The sequence below is a fragment of the Phoca vitulina genome, unplaced genomic scaffold (assembly GCF_004348235.1).
Source record: "Phoca vitulina isolate PV1807 unplaced genomic scaffold, GSC_HSeal_1.0 scaffold2, whole genome shotgun sequence".
NCBI classification, from domain to species: Eukaryota; Metazoa; Chordata; class Mammalia; order Carnivora; family Phocidae; genus Phoca; species Phoca vitulina.
Window position 1 is genome coordinate 91,310,107 of NW_022589705.1, and position 16,812 is coordinate 91,326,918.

Sequence of the window (16,812 nt, forward strand, 5' to 3'; positions counted from 1 at the left end):
TTCTCCTGAAGGAACAGGCTTTTTATTTAAGTAAACTATTTCTAGTTCCAAATGTATAGTCTACTTCTCTATCTTTTTGTTATAAATCACATATTTATGGAATGGCAGTATCCTCTAATATTTGAAATGATTAGCGTTCACAGAAATAAGTGAAGTCTTCAATAAAACCAAAGTAAAAAAGAAACACGGAATGGAGGGAGGAAAAAAATGTATTCCCGATATGTCCCTAACCCAAACAGCATAACCAGAACACTGGCTACCAGAAACCCACTGGACATTTTCAAGATACCTACCAGACTCAGAGCTTAAAGTTTCCTTGTTCATTGCACTGCAGTCTTCTGCACAGTACTGACTGCACCAGCAACTGTGTGAAGATAAGTATCAGCACAAACTCTTTATTTAGGAGGCGGCTCCTTTGTTGTTGCAAAACACAATATAAAACACAACAGAATCTGTTCTCTAATATAACATTTCTAAATAGCTAGTGAACTGGTGAACAGCTGGTTAAGAGCAACCTGATTTGTTAGCTATTGAACAACCTTCAAAACTGTTAGCAGCTGAGAGGATTATTATATTATTGAGCTATTTACTTCCCCACTTCATAGTAAAACAGCGACACAACTAACAGATCTTTATGAAGAGGAAAATAATATATATATTTTTTAATCGGTGCTTGTTTGCTTCGGTACTACATTGTTTTTTCTTCTGCACTGCTTAGCACATTTAAGATTTTGTAAGTCAAATTTCAGAAAAGAAAAATTATGTCCTGAAACATAGAACTGTAAGTGCACACCTTAAAAAATAAAGTTGAAAGTCCAAACAACCTCTTTTTTATGCATTGTACTGTGATGTTCAACAAAACAAGAAGACTTTAAGATCTTTCAGCTTTTCCTTTGAGTTCTGACAGGCTTACAGAACCAAGCATACTCTCTTATCTAAGTATCAGTAAATATAAACTCGAAATTTTACCAGACCAATTAGGAAGAGACAAGGGTTCCAATAAATATTCCTGACACTAGGTCAAAATGAGAAATACTCCAGAATTACAAGAATACACAACACATCAACGCTCAGCCACTTACAATCTAGTCGCCAGCATGATCTCTTCCAAGTCACGGGTCAGGACAGCCTCAGCTCTCAAACGGGTGAACTGAAGACTGAAATTCATCTTTCTCCCTGTGGGCCACAAGGCCCCACCTGATCTGACCCCTGACCACCTCACCAGCCTCATCTACCATTCCTCTCCTTGCTCCAGACACACTGGCCTTTATTCTATTCCTTAAAAAAAAAAAAAAAAAAAAATCTAGCTTATTCCTACTTCAAGGCCTTTACTTCTACCGGGCCCCTCTTTCTAGACTGGTCTTCTGCAGAGATCTTTGTGTGACTGGCTCCTTCCCATGCTAGGGGGGTAGGAAGGAGGGGGTTTTTATGTCTTGTCTTCCCTGACCTGCCAGGGGATAGATACAAAATTATATAATTTTATGTAATTTTTTAAAATTATAATTTTACTCATTGTTTATTTTCCATAAGCTGGAGTTCCATGAGACCAGAGACCTTGTCTGTTCTGTTCACTACCACAGAAGAATACCTGGTACATAGTAGACTCTCAATAAATATTTATCAAACTAATGAAGAGATGAATGAATGGGTGGGAGGCCAACATCTAACTTTCGGGAATTTAAAATAGTTTTTAATCATACTACAAACAAGACCAGTGTTGAGATTTCCTAATTATCTGGGTGATAGTTGAGAAGGCTATACAGAGCCCAGAGGAACATCCCGTGTAATTTATTTACAAAACCTAACCCACAAAAAGCTTAATCTAGAAGATTATAGTGAGATAATCACTAGCAAGGAATCTGAAAGGTCTTGTGCATACGTGAGCAAACATCAAAGGTCAGGACTGGGGGCGTCTGCACAGACAGAACTATGTCACTTCAGACAAAGACAGGTAAGAACAGCAGTGGTGCAGCTGGTTAACACTCAGGGGTACTCAGGTCAGGCTAGGACTGTTCACACAACCTTACAACTAGTGGCTTGTTTAACCTTCACAACAACTGTATTAATTGGACTATGACCTCCATTTTTACAGATGAGAAAACTAAGAGAGTTTAAGTAACTTCTCCTAGTCACACATCTATCTAGATGCCAGAATTCGCTCACAAGGCAATCTGCTCCAGAGTCCCCACTCCTAACCACAGGACTATAATACCTCACCAAAAATAACAGCTAGCATTTAGCATTTATTAGGCACTAGAGCTCTACCTCTAATAACCTATACAATCATTATGATAACTCTATGAGGTCAATACTATAGTTATCTGTATGTTACAAATAAGGGAACGAAGGCAAAGAAAGGTGACTTGCCTAAGGTTACACAGCTAGTAAAGTCCCAATGACCTGCCTTGGGTCACAAAGCAAGCCCAGATTTAATCCAGCAGTCTGGCTTCAGAATTCACTCTCCCAAACACCATTCTCTCTCGATTCTCAGTGTTTCAGATTTGCTACCAGAAATGAACACGTTTTAACAGGAAGTCAGACGAAGGAAGTGCGAAGTGTCTGAGTATCACCCTGGGCTTGCTCTCCCTTGGGGCCTCATTTCCACTCCCTTGATCCCCTCCCATTCATCCCCTCACTACTATTTCATCTCCACCAGGACTCTGCCTCACCAATTTAACCAGAGGTAACTCTCCCTTTAGATCAGTTGGAGAAACAATGAATGAATTCTTGAATCAAGTTCTGAATCCAATTTCAAACTGCAGTGTAACCACACTGCATAGAAATACCTACTAGGAGATCATGCTATTACAATCCAGCAGCAAGAAAAATGAGAAGGAAGACCTGGTAGACATTTTTCATGAGACGATAGCACAAAAAAACATTTCCTGCAGAGACTGGAAGCAAGGGCTTGGGTATATATGAAGCAAAGGGCAGTCCAACTGGCTAAAGATGACAGGAAAAATACAGCAAAGGAGAATTAAACAGCTCTGTGTTAACTAAACTTCCAGGAGTCCCAGCGCTACCACACAGGTAAAATTCACCATGCTGCAAAGCTGACCACTGTCTTCAACGCTTGCTCAAGAGGTTTCAACTCCATGAAGATCATTTGTTTTCATGGACTGTCCCCCAATCTAGGACAATTTTAAATGGAAGTGAATAAACAGAAACTTGAATTGCAGCAATTTTAGTAGACGTATCTATTCCAAAAAGCAACAGTCATCTATCTTTAGAGCCTCGAGTCTCCTCTTTAGAGAACATTTCCATGCAGGATCAGTGCAGATTTGCCTTCCCACAGAACATGAAGACAGGGCCAGCGCCAGAAATGCAGCAGCACTCAACGCTGCCTAATGCTAACTGCCCTGCATGTACTCAGTGACCTCTGACCTCACCACAAACTCTAGAAAATGATTTCCTCTTCTTTTCATCTCAACAATTAATGTCTCCAAATCAAAAATTGGCAGAAAGAAGAAACCCGTTCTGTTTAACTTCCAATCTGAATAAAATCTAGGGAAAAGAAAAGCTAATCCATGGCTACATGACACTGAAGACCAAGAATGTGTTTTCCGTTAACACAGAAGCACCACAGCTATCGACGGTCTCCTACACTAGGATAAATCTGCCAGTTGGACAGTGGCTCGTGCATTTGTATCTTAAGAGGAGGGAAGTGGCTGCCACATGCTTAACTCATCAGTATCTACAAAGATGCAGCATGTAATTATTTAACACAATCTTCATGCTTTGGTGCACACAAAGCAGTGGCAACTGTATATTTAAAACAAAGACCTGGCTTGTGTTGATGAACCACTTTCAAATCTAATCCTTTCAAAGTCGCCAGGGTTATTACTGTCAGTTACAAAAATGCAGGCAGAGTAACTCACAGCAGACCAGCTCCAACACTCTTACCTTTAAAGTTTTATAGTAAATGGCCCTGTTGATTTCCAGCGGAAATAAATTCTGCTCTTCTCCTGAGCAAGCCCAATTCACATATCGCAGCCAATTCCCCTTCTCTGGGTCGGTGGCATCAATGCACATCCATCCCAAATTTGGGTAATATACCTTGAGGGAGGAAGGGAGGAAACGCCGTTGTTAAAATAGGAGTGTCTTTAAAATGTTTCCATTTTCAACTTTCAAAACAATTCTTCATCATATTGCAATACTGTACAAAACATTTCACAGAAACAAAATAAGCAACAGAGAAAAGAAAACTAAAAGAAGAAAACGGGGAGATCCAAAATGGTAATCCTCATTAAGTCATTTCTCTATCTGGGCTGGAGTCCTTTTTTTCTCCTAAACTTTAACACCTACAGCAAATATGTGTAATGATCTCTAAATGCTCTACAAATACTGTCTGCGCACGAAGACAAGTGGTAACTCTATTCCCTAAATGTAACTTGAAAAGAAGAGTGAGCTTCCAGTAGCACCCCACTGCACCCAGGTCCCCCAAGTGTTCTGGGTTGTTCTACAGGTCGAGTGTGGGGAGGGCCCTGTCCTGCCGGACTACACGCTTCCGCGGGTCCCTTTGCTTCAGTAAGTGAACGTGTGGTGTGAACCTCAACATGGGTGATGGCACACGATGCTTTTGCAACCTCAGCTGACCCTCCAAATCTTCTCTACCTAATCATCTGTTAGAACTAAGGTACTATGGAACATACTCCGGGAAGTATCGGTGTCCTTCCAAAGAAAAGACCGGAAACCTGACCCCTCTTTCAGGACTCAGATCAAACCTACTCATCCACTCTCAGTCAATGTCCCCACCCACCCCTGCCATGCTTCCAGCACTTCTCATTCCTTCATTTTAAAGAAAATCTATTTAGCAACTATTTTTAACTTTTATCTTTGTATACACACACATACCTATATATACACATATATAAATACATATACATATGTGTATGTATTTTTATATATATATATATATATATTTTTTTTTTTTTTTTTTTACTTCCCCCAAACTAGAGTGTAAAACACTTGATTAGGCACTGAAATAGAACTGCAGGATCAACTGGTAAAAGAACTGTCAAAAATAGAGCAAAAGAACTAAGTCTCTTACTTTCTCTTTAGAAAGGAAAGAACCTCAATGCTTCAACTTCTTCCCTCCACATACACAGCCAAGACTCCCCCACTCATTTCTTCTTTTCTCTCCTATCCACATTACGCTTCTTTACCGCAGCCTTCCCTCTGGAACAAAGCTCTCACGCTTCACTCCCAGCCCTTTGAGCATGCCTGTGCATCCCAGCCTGTGTCTGTCGGGGAGCAGCACCCACCTTCCTGTGTACTAACCATGCTTCTTTCCTGCTGGGAGTCAGACGTCAGGCACCGTGCTCTATGCTTTCCGTATCATCTCATTTAACCCTATGTAGCAGGTTCACTGTGTCTTTCTTTTTTTTTTTTTTTTTTTAAAGATTTTATTTATTTATTTGAGAGAGAGAGAGAATGAGAGAGAGCACATGAGAGGGGGGAGGGTCAGAGGGAGAAGCAGACTCCCTGCCGAGCAGGGAGCCCGATGCGGGACTCGATCCAGGGACTCCAGGATCATGACCTGAGCCGAAGGCAGTCGCTTAACCAACTGAGCCACCCAGGCGCCCCATCACTGTGTCTTTCTTTTCTTAACATGTGGAAATTGAGGATCAAAAGTTCAGTTGGACTTTCCCAAAGTCACCCACTTAATTAAACCCAATGTGCCTGACCCCAACCATACTTAACAGCACCTTCCTCAACCATCCTAGTTAAAACCGTAAATCCTTCTCTTCTCATCAACCACCAGCCATACCCCCGATTTATTTTTCTTCATAGCGTTTATGCTCTTTTAAAGTATGAGATCATCTCCTTATTTCATTTAGTGACTGCATCCTCACACCAGAGCATAAACTCCATGAAGAAAAGACACGTCAGCCTTTTCACTGACAGGAGCACTCCCAAGACTTAACCAGAGCCTGGCACTGAGTAGGCTCTCAATGAATAACTATGGAAAGGATGAAAGGATGACGTTACACACGAATGTGTCGTTGCCATCAGGTAATGAGCACAGACCATGTGACAGGCACCATACCATGTCCTATAAGTTTCCCCTATGAGTTTATTCAGAAACTGGCTCTCTACTGAACATCTACCTGCACCACTCTAAAGAAAAGTTATCCGTGTCGCATTAGACCTCTTTTCAAACTATCATTCACCCTCCGCTCACACACACACACGTGAATGCACACACACTCCCCTCCCTGCAAACAGAGAAAGGGAAGTCCCCAAATGGTATGTTATGAAGAGACAGCATCACAATGCAAGATTTAAAGTGACACTTCACACACCAAAATAATAGAAGGGGCTTTACTTTATAATGTTTAAGAGACATCCGTCACATTTGCCAGCATGACGGGATAAGGGAAAGGGAGTAGCTGTACTTTACACTGGCAGTCCATTTTAGTTACTTTTTACTAACTTAGGGATCAAAAGTGTTGTTTCGATTTATCACAGTGGACAGCAGAGTCCTACTCACTCCCCATCGACACACTGACACAGATCCAGAAATCAGTGGGACGAACAAAGATGGTGCTGGAAAACCCCACACAGTCAAAGAAGGCAGCTGGGAAGAGACACCAAGTCTGCCCACCAACCTGAGGATAACAGTACCAGCTGTGCCCGAATTTCCTGGCTCCCAGGTCAACACAGAGACCTCTGTGGCCCATTTGAGTGAATTCCTTATTTATGTATGGTTCATTTTGTTTCAAAATGGATAAAAGCATCTGCTAAGTCATACTTAAACTAAAATACCTACTTCATAGAAAAAGATGAACACCTCAATTTTTTTAAATGTGCAAAAATAATTCACAGAGGAATACACATGGCCAAAACCTCATGAAAAAAATACTTACTTTTAATTAGTTTAAGTTAGTTAAACTAATTAAACTAAACTAGAAATTTAATAATCAAAAAATAACTTCAAATTAAATAATTTTTACCTATCAAACTAGTAAAAAGAAATTTTTAAGAGAAAAAAATTAGAAGGCAAACATCCCCCCAAACAGTGATCAGAGAATAAATTGGTATCATTTTTTGGATGGAATTTAGCAGTCCATGACAAAAAAAAGCTTTAAAATATACACACACTTTAGCCAGCATATACACGTATAGGAATTTATTCTCATGGCATAATTGGCAATTATACCAAGATGTATGTACAAGAACATTCCCAACAGTGTGGTTTATTACACACTGTTTCCCATTAATTGCTAAGTGGAAAACACAATGGATCAGCTCAGGATGATAATCCATGCACACAGAAGAATACTAAGCAGGCATTAAAAAGTACTTTTGTGTAAATCATTAGTTGGTTTATGTGGAATCTTTTATTTTGTTACATATTTCTGTATCCCATAAGAATTTTTCCAATGAGGGTGCCTGGGTGGCTCAGTCAGTTAAGCATCTTACCTTCGGCTCAGGTCACGATCCCGGGGTCCTGGGATCGAGCCCCACGTCAGGCTCCCAGCTCAGCGGGGAGTCTGCTTTTCCCTCTCCCTCTGCCTCTCCCCCTGCTTACGCTCTCTCTGTCTCTTTCTCTCAAATAAATAAATCTTAAAAAAAAGTTAAACATAGGAATACATGAAGAGAAAAATAACCTGACACTAAATACATGAAAACGTTAGTAACGGTTTTCTCTGAAAAGTGGGATTACCCATCATTTTATTTTCTTTCTTCTGCTTATCTGAATTTTCTGCCTTTCCTCCACTGACTTAGTATAATCTCTAAGTAAAAAAGGATGCGGGTGGGGAGAGCAAGTTAGTTTCCAGCATGAAAGCCCAAGTGTGACTAAAGGAAGCTGAGGCCTGCTGATGCTCCTTCTCCTGCCATCATCATCACACACACATTTTTTTTAAAACATACGTAGCTTTCTCATTTTTATTGAGAGTCTAACCTTAGAATTAGGAACGGGGATGAAAACGTGTTTTTATACAATTTCTACCTTAGTTGGTCAAACCTTGGTTTCCAATCAGAATTCACTTCCATGACAGACACACAGAACCCAAATGTTAAGATGTGACAGCACTCTGCTTAATGTTAACTACCACTTCTAGACAGCAAAAGTGATGCAACACCATTAGGCTTTCACACAAAGATAATGCAAAGGCAGCTAAAACTCCCACTCTAGCTCAGACTCAACGAACGATATGCAACAAATCTATTTCTAAATCTGTATAATGACCAAAAAATATTTTCATATAATCAATAATGTTTCCTGACCCAATCTATAAAACAGTCCCTTTTAACAAAGCAAGGGCACCTGATTATGTATATGCAAACAACTTTTACAAATTAACTTTCAAATGGAAATTCCCTACTTGGAGAAAAAGAACTCAAGGAGGAATACCTCCACCCCAAGCACTGGGCTAGATGCTTAATATGTTATTTTATTTCACCTTTACAAGAACTCTATGAAATATTACTAAGGCCCCTTTTTAAAACAGGACACCAGGGAAGGTTGGTAATTTTACTAGAACACTAAGGACACTAAAAGTCTGAGCCAAGATTCAAACCTGGTCCCCTCATTTATGCCTCCATTTCAATTTTCCTCTTTCCAAACCCCTCTTCCCATCCTTCACCTTCCCTCCGTCATCCAGGCCGGATCTCCTTTCTGCCCTTACCACTGAACACAGACTGGATATTAACTCTTTGTCAAACAAAACATAGTCTTCATACCACTCAACTTCCATTCAATTTAATCAGTCATTTTGAAATAGTCATAAAATCAAAATTTAGTACATACTCCAATTTAAAAACGCATCAAGGGGCGCCTGGGTGGCTCAGTCAGTTAACCGTCTGCCTTCGGCTCAGGTCATGATCTCGGGGTCCTGAGATCGAGCCCCACGTCGGGCTCCCTGCTCGGCGGGAGGCCTGCTTCTCCCTCTCCCACCCTCCCTGCTTGTGTTCCCTTTCTCGCTGTGTCTTTCTCTGTCAAATAAATAAAATCTTTAAAAAAAATAAAAAAATAAAAAAATAAAAACGCATCAAAATTAAAGCTTCCTGACACATAAAGGATGTTTTGCAAAGAACAAACCAAACTGTTAAACAGTTTTGAGAGTTTTTGAGAGTTTTCACTTAGATCCTTCCTTATCATTTACTTGTTCTATTCTACACATGTTAATTCAAACTCATAAATTGAAAAAAATTCTCATTCAGTTAATGCAAATGTACATCATTCAAATCCTCAACTGCTTGCCTATGAGGTCCTTACCCACTCTCAACTTACAGTAACCAACTTACTCTGAAAGAAATCACTCCCAGGAATTGACAGGACACTGAAGATGCCTCCTCATACTGAATCAACTCTCATGCAGAGATACGTCTTTTATGCATCCAAACAGCCCCCCCAAAATTAAGAGTCTATAGTGATAAAGCCATTCTGTTGGCTCTTCTCTGGACTTGCCCTTCAAAGAGCTCTAACACATTATTAATGGTGGGACAGAACCCCTCCTGGAGGTTCACGCTCCCAAGGCTCCTTTCCATCTTTATTTCTCTGGGGACCTAGCTTGTTGGAATTTCCAATATTTTGCTCTATACACCATTTCCCACTTTCCCTGCCTGTTCCTAGAAGACAGACAATATCTATTACCATTTGTGGAGACTGACAAAAAGAGTAACGGGGAGAGAGGAGGCTCACATCTCTACAAGCCCAACTTGCAGAGCATTTACTTCCAATGCATCTCCATAAGTAAACAATAACTCAGCTTGCAGAATTCAATTTCAGGATTTCTGCCCCCACACAGTTATTCTAGGCTTTTGGTTCAAAATACAGCCCATGCTCTCTAACATTAGAAGAGAAAGAAATTCTTTTTTTTTTTTTTTTTAAGGATTTTTATTTATTTTTTGACAGAGAGAGAGACAGCAAGAGAGGGAACACAAGCAGGGGGAGTGGGAGAGGGAGAAGCAGGCCTCCCGCTGAGTAAGGAGCCCGACGCAGGACTCGATCCCAGGACCCCGGGATCATGACCTGAGCCGAAGGCACTCAACGACTGAGCCACCCAGGTGCCCCAGAAGAGAAAGAAATTCTAAGCAAAAATGAAGACTGATAATCATTTTAAAAGTACTCAACTACAAATATATATTATAAATGTTTTTAGTCCTCTGTAAGATCATTCAAGTGTTTTTATGTTCAAGTTCAACTAATATTTACTGAGCCAAATTAATCTATATCAAGTAATTTCATAAACATCATCTCATTTGAGGCCAAACAAACCTATGAGGAGATTGCTGTCCTTATCGCAAAGTGAAGATAAAGAAGAAAAGGACAGCCTCGCTTGGTGTGTGAGCATTTCAGTGAAAATATTTAATGAAAGTTACATCTTCATAAGTTATTAACACTGCTACCTGGAAAATACCACACCTTCTTCTTGCTATGTTCACATTCCAGTTGTTCTTGAGCTACAGGATTAGATACTTGGAGGGCTTGTTAAGGGCTGTAAAATTGCCACCCCACAGAAATAACTTTCTGGAGGCTACATACAAAAATGGATCTTTGGTACCAACTACTTCACTCCTCAGATTGCTTTAGAAAACCAAAGGCTTCTTTTTTGAACTATTTAAATAAATACATCACTGTATCTGAAATATTCTGAATATTCTACAATAAGAAAAATAAATATGGTGGCACATTTTACTATAATAAGCAAACTTGTAGGCAATCCTAAAATACAAATTTAAAAACTAAACAGGTGGGCCTCCCAAGCCTGCAAAGTCCAGGACCACAGCCATCGTTACCAAAGGACAGCACTGACTAACCCTCGAACCTCTCTTTTGGAATTACTTTAAGTTTCATACCTACAACTACACAGATATATCTGGAAAATCTCCCAACAATAGATGCTCAGTAAATGTTCACAGGTTTGAGGTAGGTGCCCCAATCAACATTCAATGGATCAACAAAATAACTTATTCTATTCTTAAATTAGAAATTTTAACACTGGGGGGCACCCGGGTGGCTCAGTCATTAAGCGTCTGCCTTCGGCTCAGGTCATGATCCCAGGGTCCTGGGATCGAGCCCCGCATCAGGCTCCCTGCTCAGCGGGAAGCCTGCTTCTCCCTCTCCCACTCCCCCTGCTTGTGTTCCCTCTCTCGCTGTGTCTCTGTCAAATAAATAAATAAAATTAAATAAATAAATAAATAATTAAATAAATAAATCCTTCTTTTTAAAAAAAAGAAATTTTCACACTGGGCTATAGATGTTTAAGGATTCCGTATAACCCTATATATCATATACCATATATCATATGCTATACATATATCGCGCATCTGTATATTTTCTGGGCAGATTTTCAAAAGGGCCCACAACATAAAAAGAATAAGAACCTCTCGGCTCTGCTAGCAGGAAAGGAATGGAATAGGCAATCAAGAAGCTTGGACTCTAGGCCAGACTCCAGGACTGACAGCTTTAAGCCATCAAGCAAGCCACTTCACACTCAGATTTCTCACCTGTGCAAAGATTTAGGGCATTTCCAGTATTCTTTTATTCCACAAACAAAAATCTCCATGGTGTATATCACCAGTAATCTATACAATAGCACACATTATATGCCAAACTCAGTGCTCCAGAACGTAGGACAGTGGTAAAAGCACATGGTAAAAGCTTCAGAAACAGGGGTTAAATAAGGGAATAAATACACTTCCAAAGAGGTTTTTTCTTTTTTTTTTTTTTTTTCCACCAGACTGAGCTGCCAATCTGACCACAAGTTAACTTATTTGGGAAGGTCACTTCATTCTCTATATTTCAACGCCCTCATCTGTCCTGAAGTTCCTCAGAAAAGAATACGATTGGCTGAGAAGTTTCTATGACCAACTCTACAGCCACTCCCACTTTAAGTACCAAGTTCAAAATCTTCCCATTGCTATTAACCACATAGCTTCACAGTAAGCCTAAGACACCAGCAGCGCCATGCTCACTCCCACCGCTTCTCCTTTCTACATACTGAGACCAGGGCTCAGCAAACTTTTTCTGTAAAGAACCAGCAATAAGTATTTTCAGCTTCGCAGGCTATACGGGCCCTGTCAGAACTACTCAACTTTGCCACCACAGGGCCATAGCAACCATCGGTAACATGCAAACGAATGAGTGCAGCTATGTTCTAATACAACTTGATTCATGAGCTAACATCTGAATTTCATAGTATTTTCATGTGTCTCGAAACATTTTTTTGTTTAAACCACTTAAAAATGTAAAAACCGCTCGTAGCTGCAGGGCTATAAAGAACAGGTGGCACGTTGCATTTCCATGTGACTCAGGTCTTTGCCTCTGGTACTACTTTGGTGCAGGTGAGAAGCTGGAAAGAAGAGCTGATTCGTACTTTCTGGAAAAAGGTTCTACAGGATCAGCTGACTGACTTCTCTACTCTCTTCTGTCTTGCCTCCATTTTTAACTTAGAAATAATCTGAAATTAGACCTGTTGAGCTAGCAAAGACTAGAGAATGCACTTGCTAACATCTAATGCTAACAGTGCAGACCGATAAAAAGTTATTCACCTCTTTAAATAATTAAAGTCCTCTCATTATAGAGAAATAACTTACCAATTTTAGTTGAAACACAATTCTACATCTTCCCGCCATTCCTGACTCAAAAGTTGTTGCCTAAATGAATGCCATGCAAATAGAAGCAGTGAACTATTGGTTTTCATTTATAAGAATGGCCTGGAGGCAGGGGGAAAGGGGGGACACTATGAAAAAGATTAACAATACTTGCTTTAAAAAGCTAGGAAAAAATATGTACTTTTGGTGGCTATGTAAATTAGTGCAATCCTTCTGGAGGTCTGTTAGCAAAATTCACCAGCGATTAAAATGTGCATAACTTTGGACTTAACAATTATACTTCCAGGATTTATCTTAAGAAGATAATCAGACAAGTGAGCACACATATATATAACAGTGAGTTTCATATTCAGAAGAACTGTTAATACCATAAAAAGATTAAAACTATTTAAATGTTCAACTGGTTAAACAGTGGAAGGAATGCAATGGAATTCTAGGGGGCCATAAGAAATAATTATGTAGATGAAACGATCTGACACGGATATGTCTACAGCACACTGAAAGAGAAAAGCACGTTACAAAACTGCATGTGCTGTTTGATCTCAATTGCATGAAGTGTCTATATATGGTGTTTGTATATGGACCAGTGTACGTAAGAGACAGAAGAAAAACAGAGACACAGAAGCAGAGACTTAGAAGAATGTTCACCAAAATATTCACAGATGATTTTTACTTCATTGTTTATAGTTTTCGGTATTGTTTACATTACTTTACAATGAGCATGTATTACATTTATAATTTTAAAAAGACTTATTAGAATGTATACCAAGAATGAACCCTAATGAAAACTATGAACTTTAAGTGATAATGATGCGTAAGTGCAGGTCCCTCGAATGTCTAACAAATGCACCACTCTGCTACGATAGTGGAGGAAGGTGGCGGTGTGCGGAATTCTCTGTACTTCCTGCTCAATTTTGCCGTGAACCTGCTCTAAAAAAAACCGTAAAACTGCTCTAAAAAATAAAGTCAATTAAAAAAAAAAACTTATCAGAACAATTCACAGGCAAACAACTCAGAAGTTCATCTCATGGGAAGCGATCTGAGACCCATGGAAGTGAATCTGAAAGGCTTTTGTCAGAAGCGGTTAGAATACTGCAGATGGCTCAGCATGTGGGGGTGGGGGGTACTCACAGCAAGTATCACACACGGAGTCCAGCAGTTAAGCTGGCTAGCAAGCAGTTCCTCTCCAGAAATTGCTCAAAGAATGCTCTCCTCTTAGGAGAACCTGACTGTTTTGTGCATTCACCCTGAGGATATTTGACTGTTTCTCTCCTGTTGTTTCTGATTTAATGGAATGTTTTCAGTGAAAGCTTAGAGGACTTAAGACTGCGTTAGATAATCAAGGGCTCAAGAAAAGCAATTTAACACTTTGTCTTAGATTAGCTTTAAAATGGAGTTCTAGCTGGGGCAAGAGACCAGGCTGCTAAAAGATAAGCCAGTCTTAAGGGGCTTTAATGGAAGAACAAATGCCAAGATGAGATTTTAATGATAAGCTGTTTGTTACGTTAATAAGAGGCATTCTGATGCAAGTCTGAGGCTAACATCAAGGTTGGAATAAATTAATGGGGATATACTAAATTTTATTTGGTGTTTCTTTTTCTTTAGAATATATACATTCTACCTGATGCTTCCTACACTTTGCCTAATGCATACTTCTACATACATGTCAGATGTATCTACTTTTAACAGAGCAGAAGGCTTACAGGTTTCTGTATGGAATACAGACCTTGTAGTCGGAACTATCTGAATGATATCCAGTTGTTTTTTTTAATCGCAAGAAGGAAAAGCCAGCCTTGACAAGAACTAAATCTTTAAATCTAACAAGAACTGGCAATGTCATAAGATTCACCAACTGTAGTGGTATACAAGTCAAGTACCTTAAGTTAACAACGCAGTATTAATGCGTTTATAAGTAGAAGTCAAATCCCTAATAGGTCATGACTCCAAATTACAACATTCATCAAGCTGAGTATAAACCTATACTACATATGAATTTCAATACAAATGAAGCTTAATCTACAAAAGACACTACTAATAATTTACGTACTATGCCCAAAAATCTCCAATGTTACGTTGGGTAAAATAGGTACAATAAACTTAGGTGTAATATTAATATTCATGATATTTGTTCAAGCTTAGCATTATACACACAGAACTAGACAATGCATTTCCTGGTTTCCAGACATTATCCTCACTAAGATTACCATTAACCTGGTGGAACATATTTGTTAGTTTCCCTTGGGAAATTTCTAAAATTAAAAATACCATTTATTTGGGGGCATAATTTTGTGGTCAAGACATTTTTAATCATTCAAGCGTTATCTTGAGTAATTAATATCATTTTTTGGCTGGGCAGTTCTACAAATATAGCACTCTTTTACTTCAGAGGTAGTGAAAAAGCATACTGTGATTATTCTCATGCTAAATCCTCATTCCCTAAGGCCCCTTGGGTTAACTGTCATCAGATTTATTGTAAGGGATTCACAACAAACAAACTCAAAATTACTGGAAGAAACTGTAGGAATCTTCAAGTTAAGAAACATTGCTGGTCACACTGAAAACAACAGCAACATACCTCAGACGCACAAGTGTCACAGAACTTCTTGATGGAAAGTATCCAGACATTTCCTAGGCAGATTTTATTTTTAGGCCTGTGTATGTTTACATGTGAAACAGATGTGAGTCAATTTAAGACCATCTGATAGAAATGCTTTTCTAACCACCGAAAAACTTCACTTGTTTTGAAAAGGAGTCACACCAACTGAGATCCTATCAGAACATACGGAGCTTCCCCAGAACACCTGATCTGAACTAAATGCTGAATTTGCATGCAATGCTCCAGCAAACAGTAACAACCTGCTTTATCTTCATGGCTATCTTAATGAGGTATTTTTTATTAACCCCATTTTTAAATTGAGGGTTTTGGGGCCCAGAGGTTAAGTACCCAGAGAGTCACAAAGCTAAAGGTAGGATCTGAAGCCAGGCAATCCAACGAACACTTTTAAACGCCTCACTGTCAGGCAGGAGACATGGGTTCTGGTTCTGCATCAACACCACTCTCAACAGGGAGGAGCAATGCTCCTCTGCCCTTGACAGCCTCACCTCTGTAAGGAATATGCTAATGCTCTGCGCAGTCCTCCAGCATCCTCATGAGGATGTGCAATAAACAAAATTAAAGCCTTCTGCGGAGTCCAAAGCACTATATAAATGTGCCATGTGCTAAATATATCCAACTCTGAATATTCCAGCAACACAAGAGTTTATTTTCTAAAACACAGAGAAGACCCTAACAGTGTTTTATTTGTGGCCACCGCAGAGTGTCTTTTATGGTATCTATCTGGAAGCCTGCAAAGTGACAGACCAAAGTCTTGGCTATCATGCAAAACACCCTGAACAAGGTAATATAAAAAGGGGATTTGACATTTATTGTTGAGGACAGCCAAGCAGCTTCAAAAGACAAATGTAAACAGCAGCTGTGTCCAAAGAAACACATTTTCTCTTTAATAAAAATATTCTTGAGGGGCGCCGGGGTGGTTCAGTCGGTTGAGCACCCAACTCTTGGTTTCGGCTCAGGTCATGATCTCGGGGTTGTGGGATCAAGCCCCAGGTCAGCTCCTGGCTCAGCAGGGAGTCTGCTTCCCTTCTCCCCCTCCCTCTGCCCTTCCCCCCCACACACACACTTTCTCCCTAAAATAAATAAATCTTTAAAAAATATATATTCTTCACGTCTCGACCTTTTGGCTAAGATCAAGTGTAGTAAAAAATATATATTCTTGATGTTAAAGAACACATGAGGGGCGCCTGGGTGGCTCAGTCGTTAAGCGTCTGCCTTCGGCTCAGGTCATGATCTCGGGGTCCTGGGATCGAGCCCCGCATCGGGCTCCCTGCTCCGCAGGAAGCCTGCTTCTCCCTCTCCTACTCCCCCTGCTTGTGTTCCCTCTCTCTCTGTGTCTCTGTCAAATAAATAAATCTTTAAAAAAAAAAAAAAAAAAAAAAGAACACATGAAGATGACTTTTAATTTCAAAATGTCAAATCCTGAGAGAATAGAATGATTTCTTAAAAAATGTACAGAACATTGATAAACAAGGAGCCAGAATTCTTTCTTACCTCCCACATGTACACATTATTCTTAACCTGAGATCTTTTTTTCTTATCACCAACAAATGGCCCAAACTTTTTGCCTTTTAAAATTGGTTTAGTGGCCCAGACACCTGGAAAATAAAACCAATATTTTTATAATGTTA

General features: G+C 39.7%; 1 protein-coding gene across 4 annotated transcripts in view; it reads right to left on the bottom strand.

Moving 5' to 3' along the window:
* The window catches only part of PRDM2 (PR/SET domain 2), a 118,053-nt gene that overhangs the window by 68,745 nt on the left and 32,496 nt on the right, over nucleotides 1–16,812 (bottom strand). For 3 of the 4 annotated variants that reach the window (XM_032393312.1, XM_032393305.1, XM_032393309.1), the window contains 2 exons: nucleotides 16,676–16,779; nucleotides 3,904–4,056 (listed from right to left, as the gene is read on the bottom strand). In XM_032393312.1, coding sequence (XP_032249203.1) covers nucleotides 3,904–4,056; nucleotides 16,676–16,684 — 162 coding nt within the window. In that variant the 5' untranslated portion in view covers nucleotides 16,685–16,779. Of the gene's footprint in view, nucleotides 1–293; nucleotides 566–3,903; nucleotides 4,057–16,675; nucleotides 16,780–16,812 lie in introns of those variants that run through there. The other variant, XM_032393321.1, reaches the window with a different exon arrangement.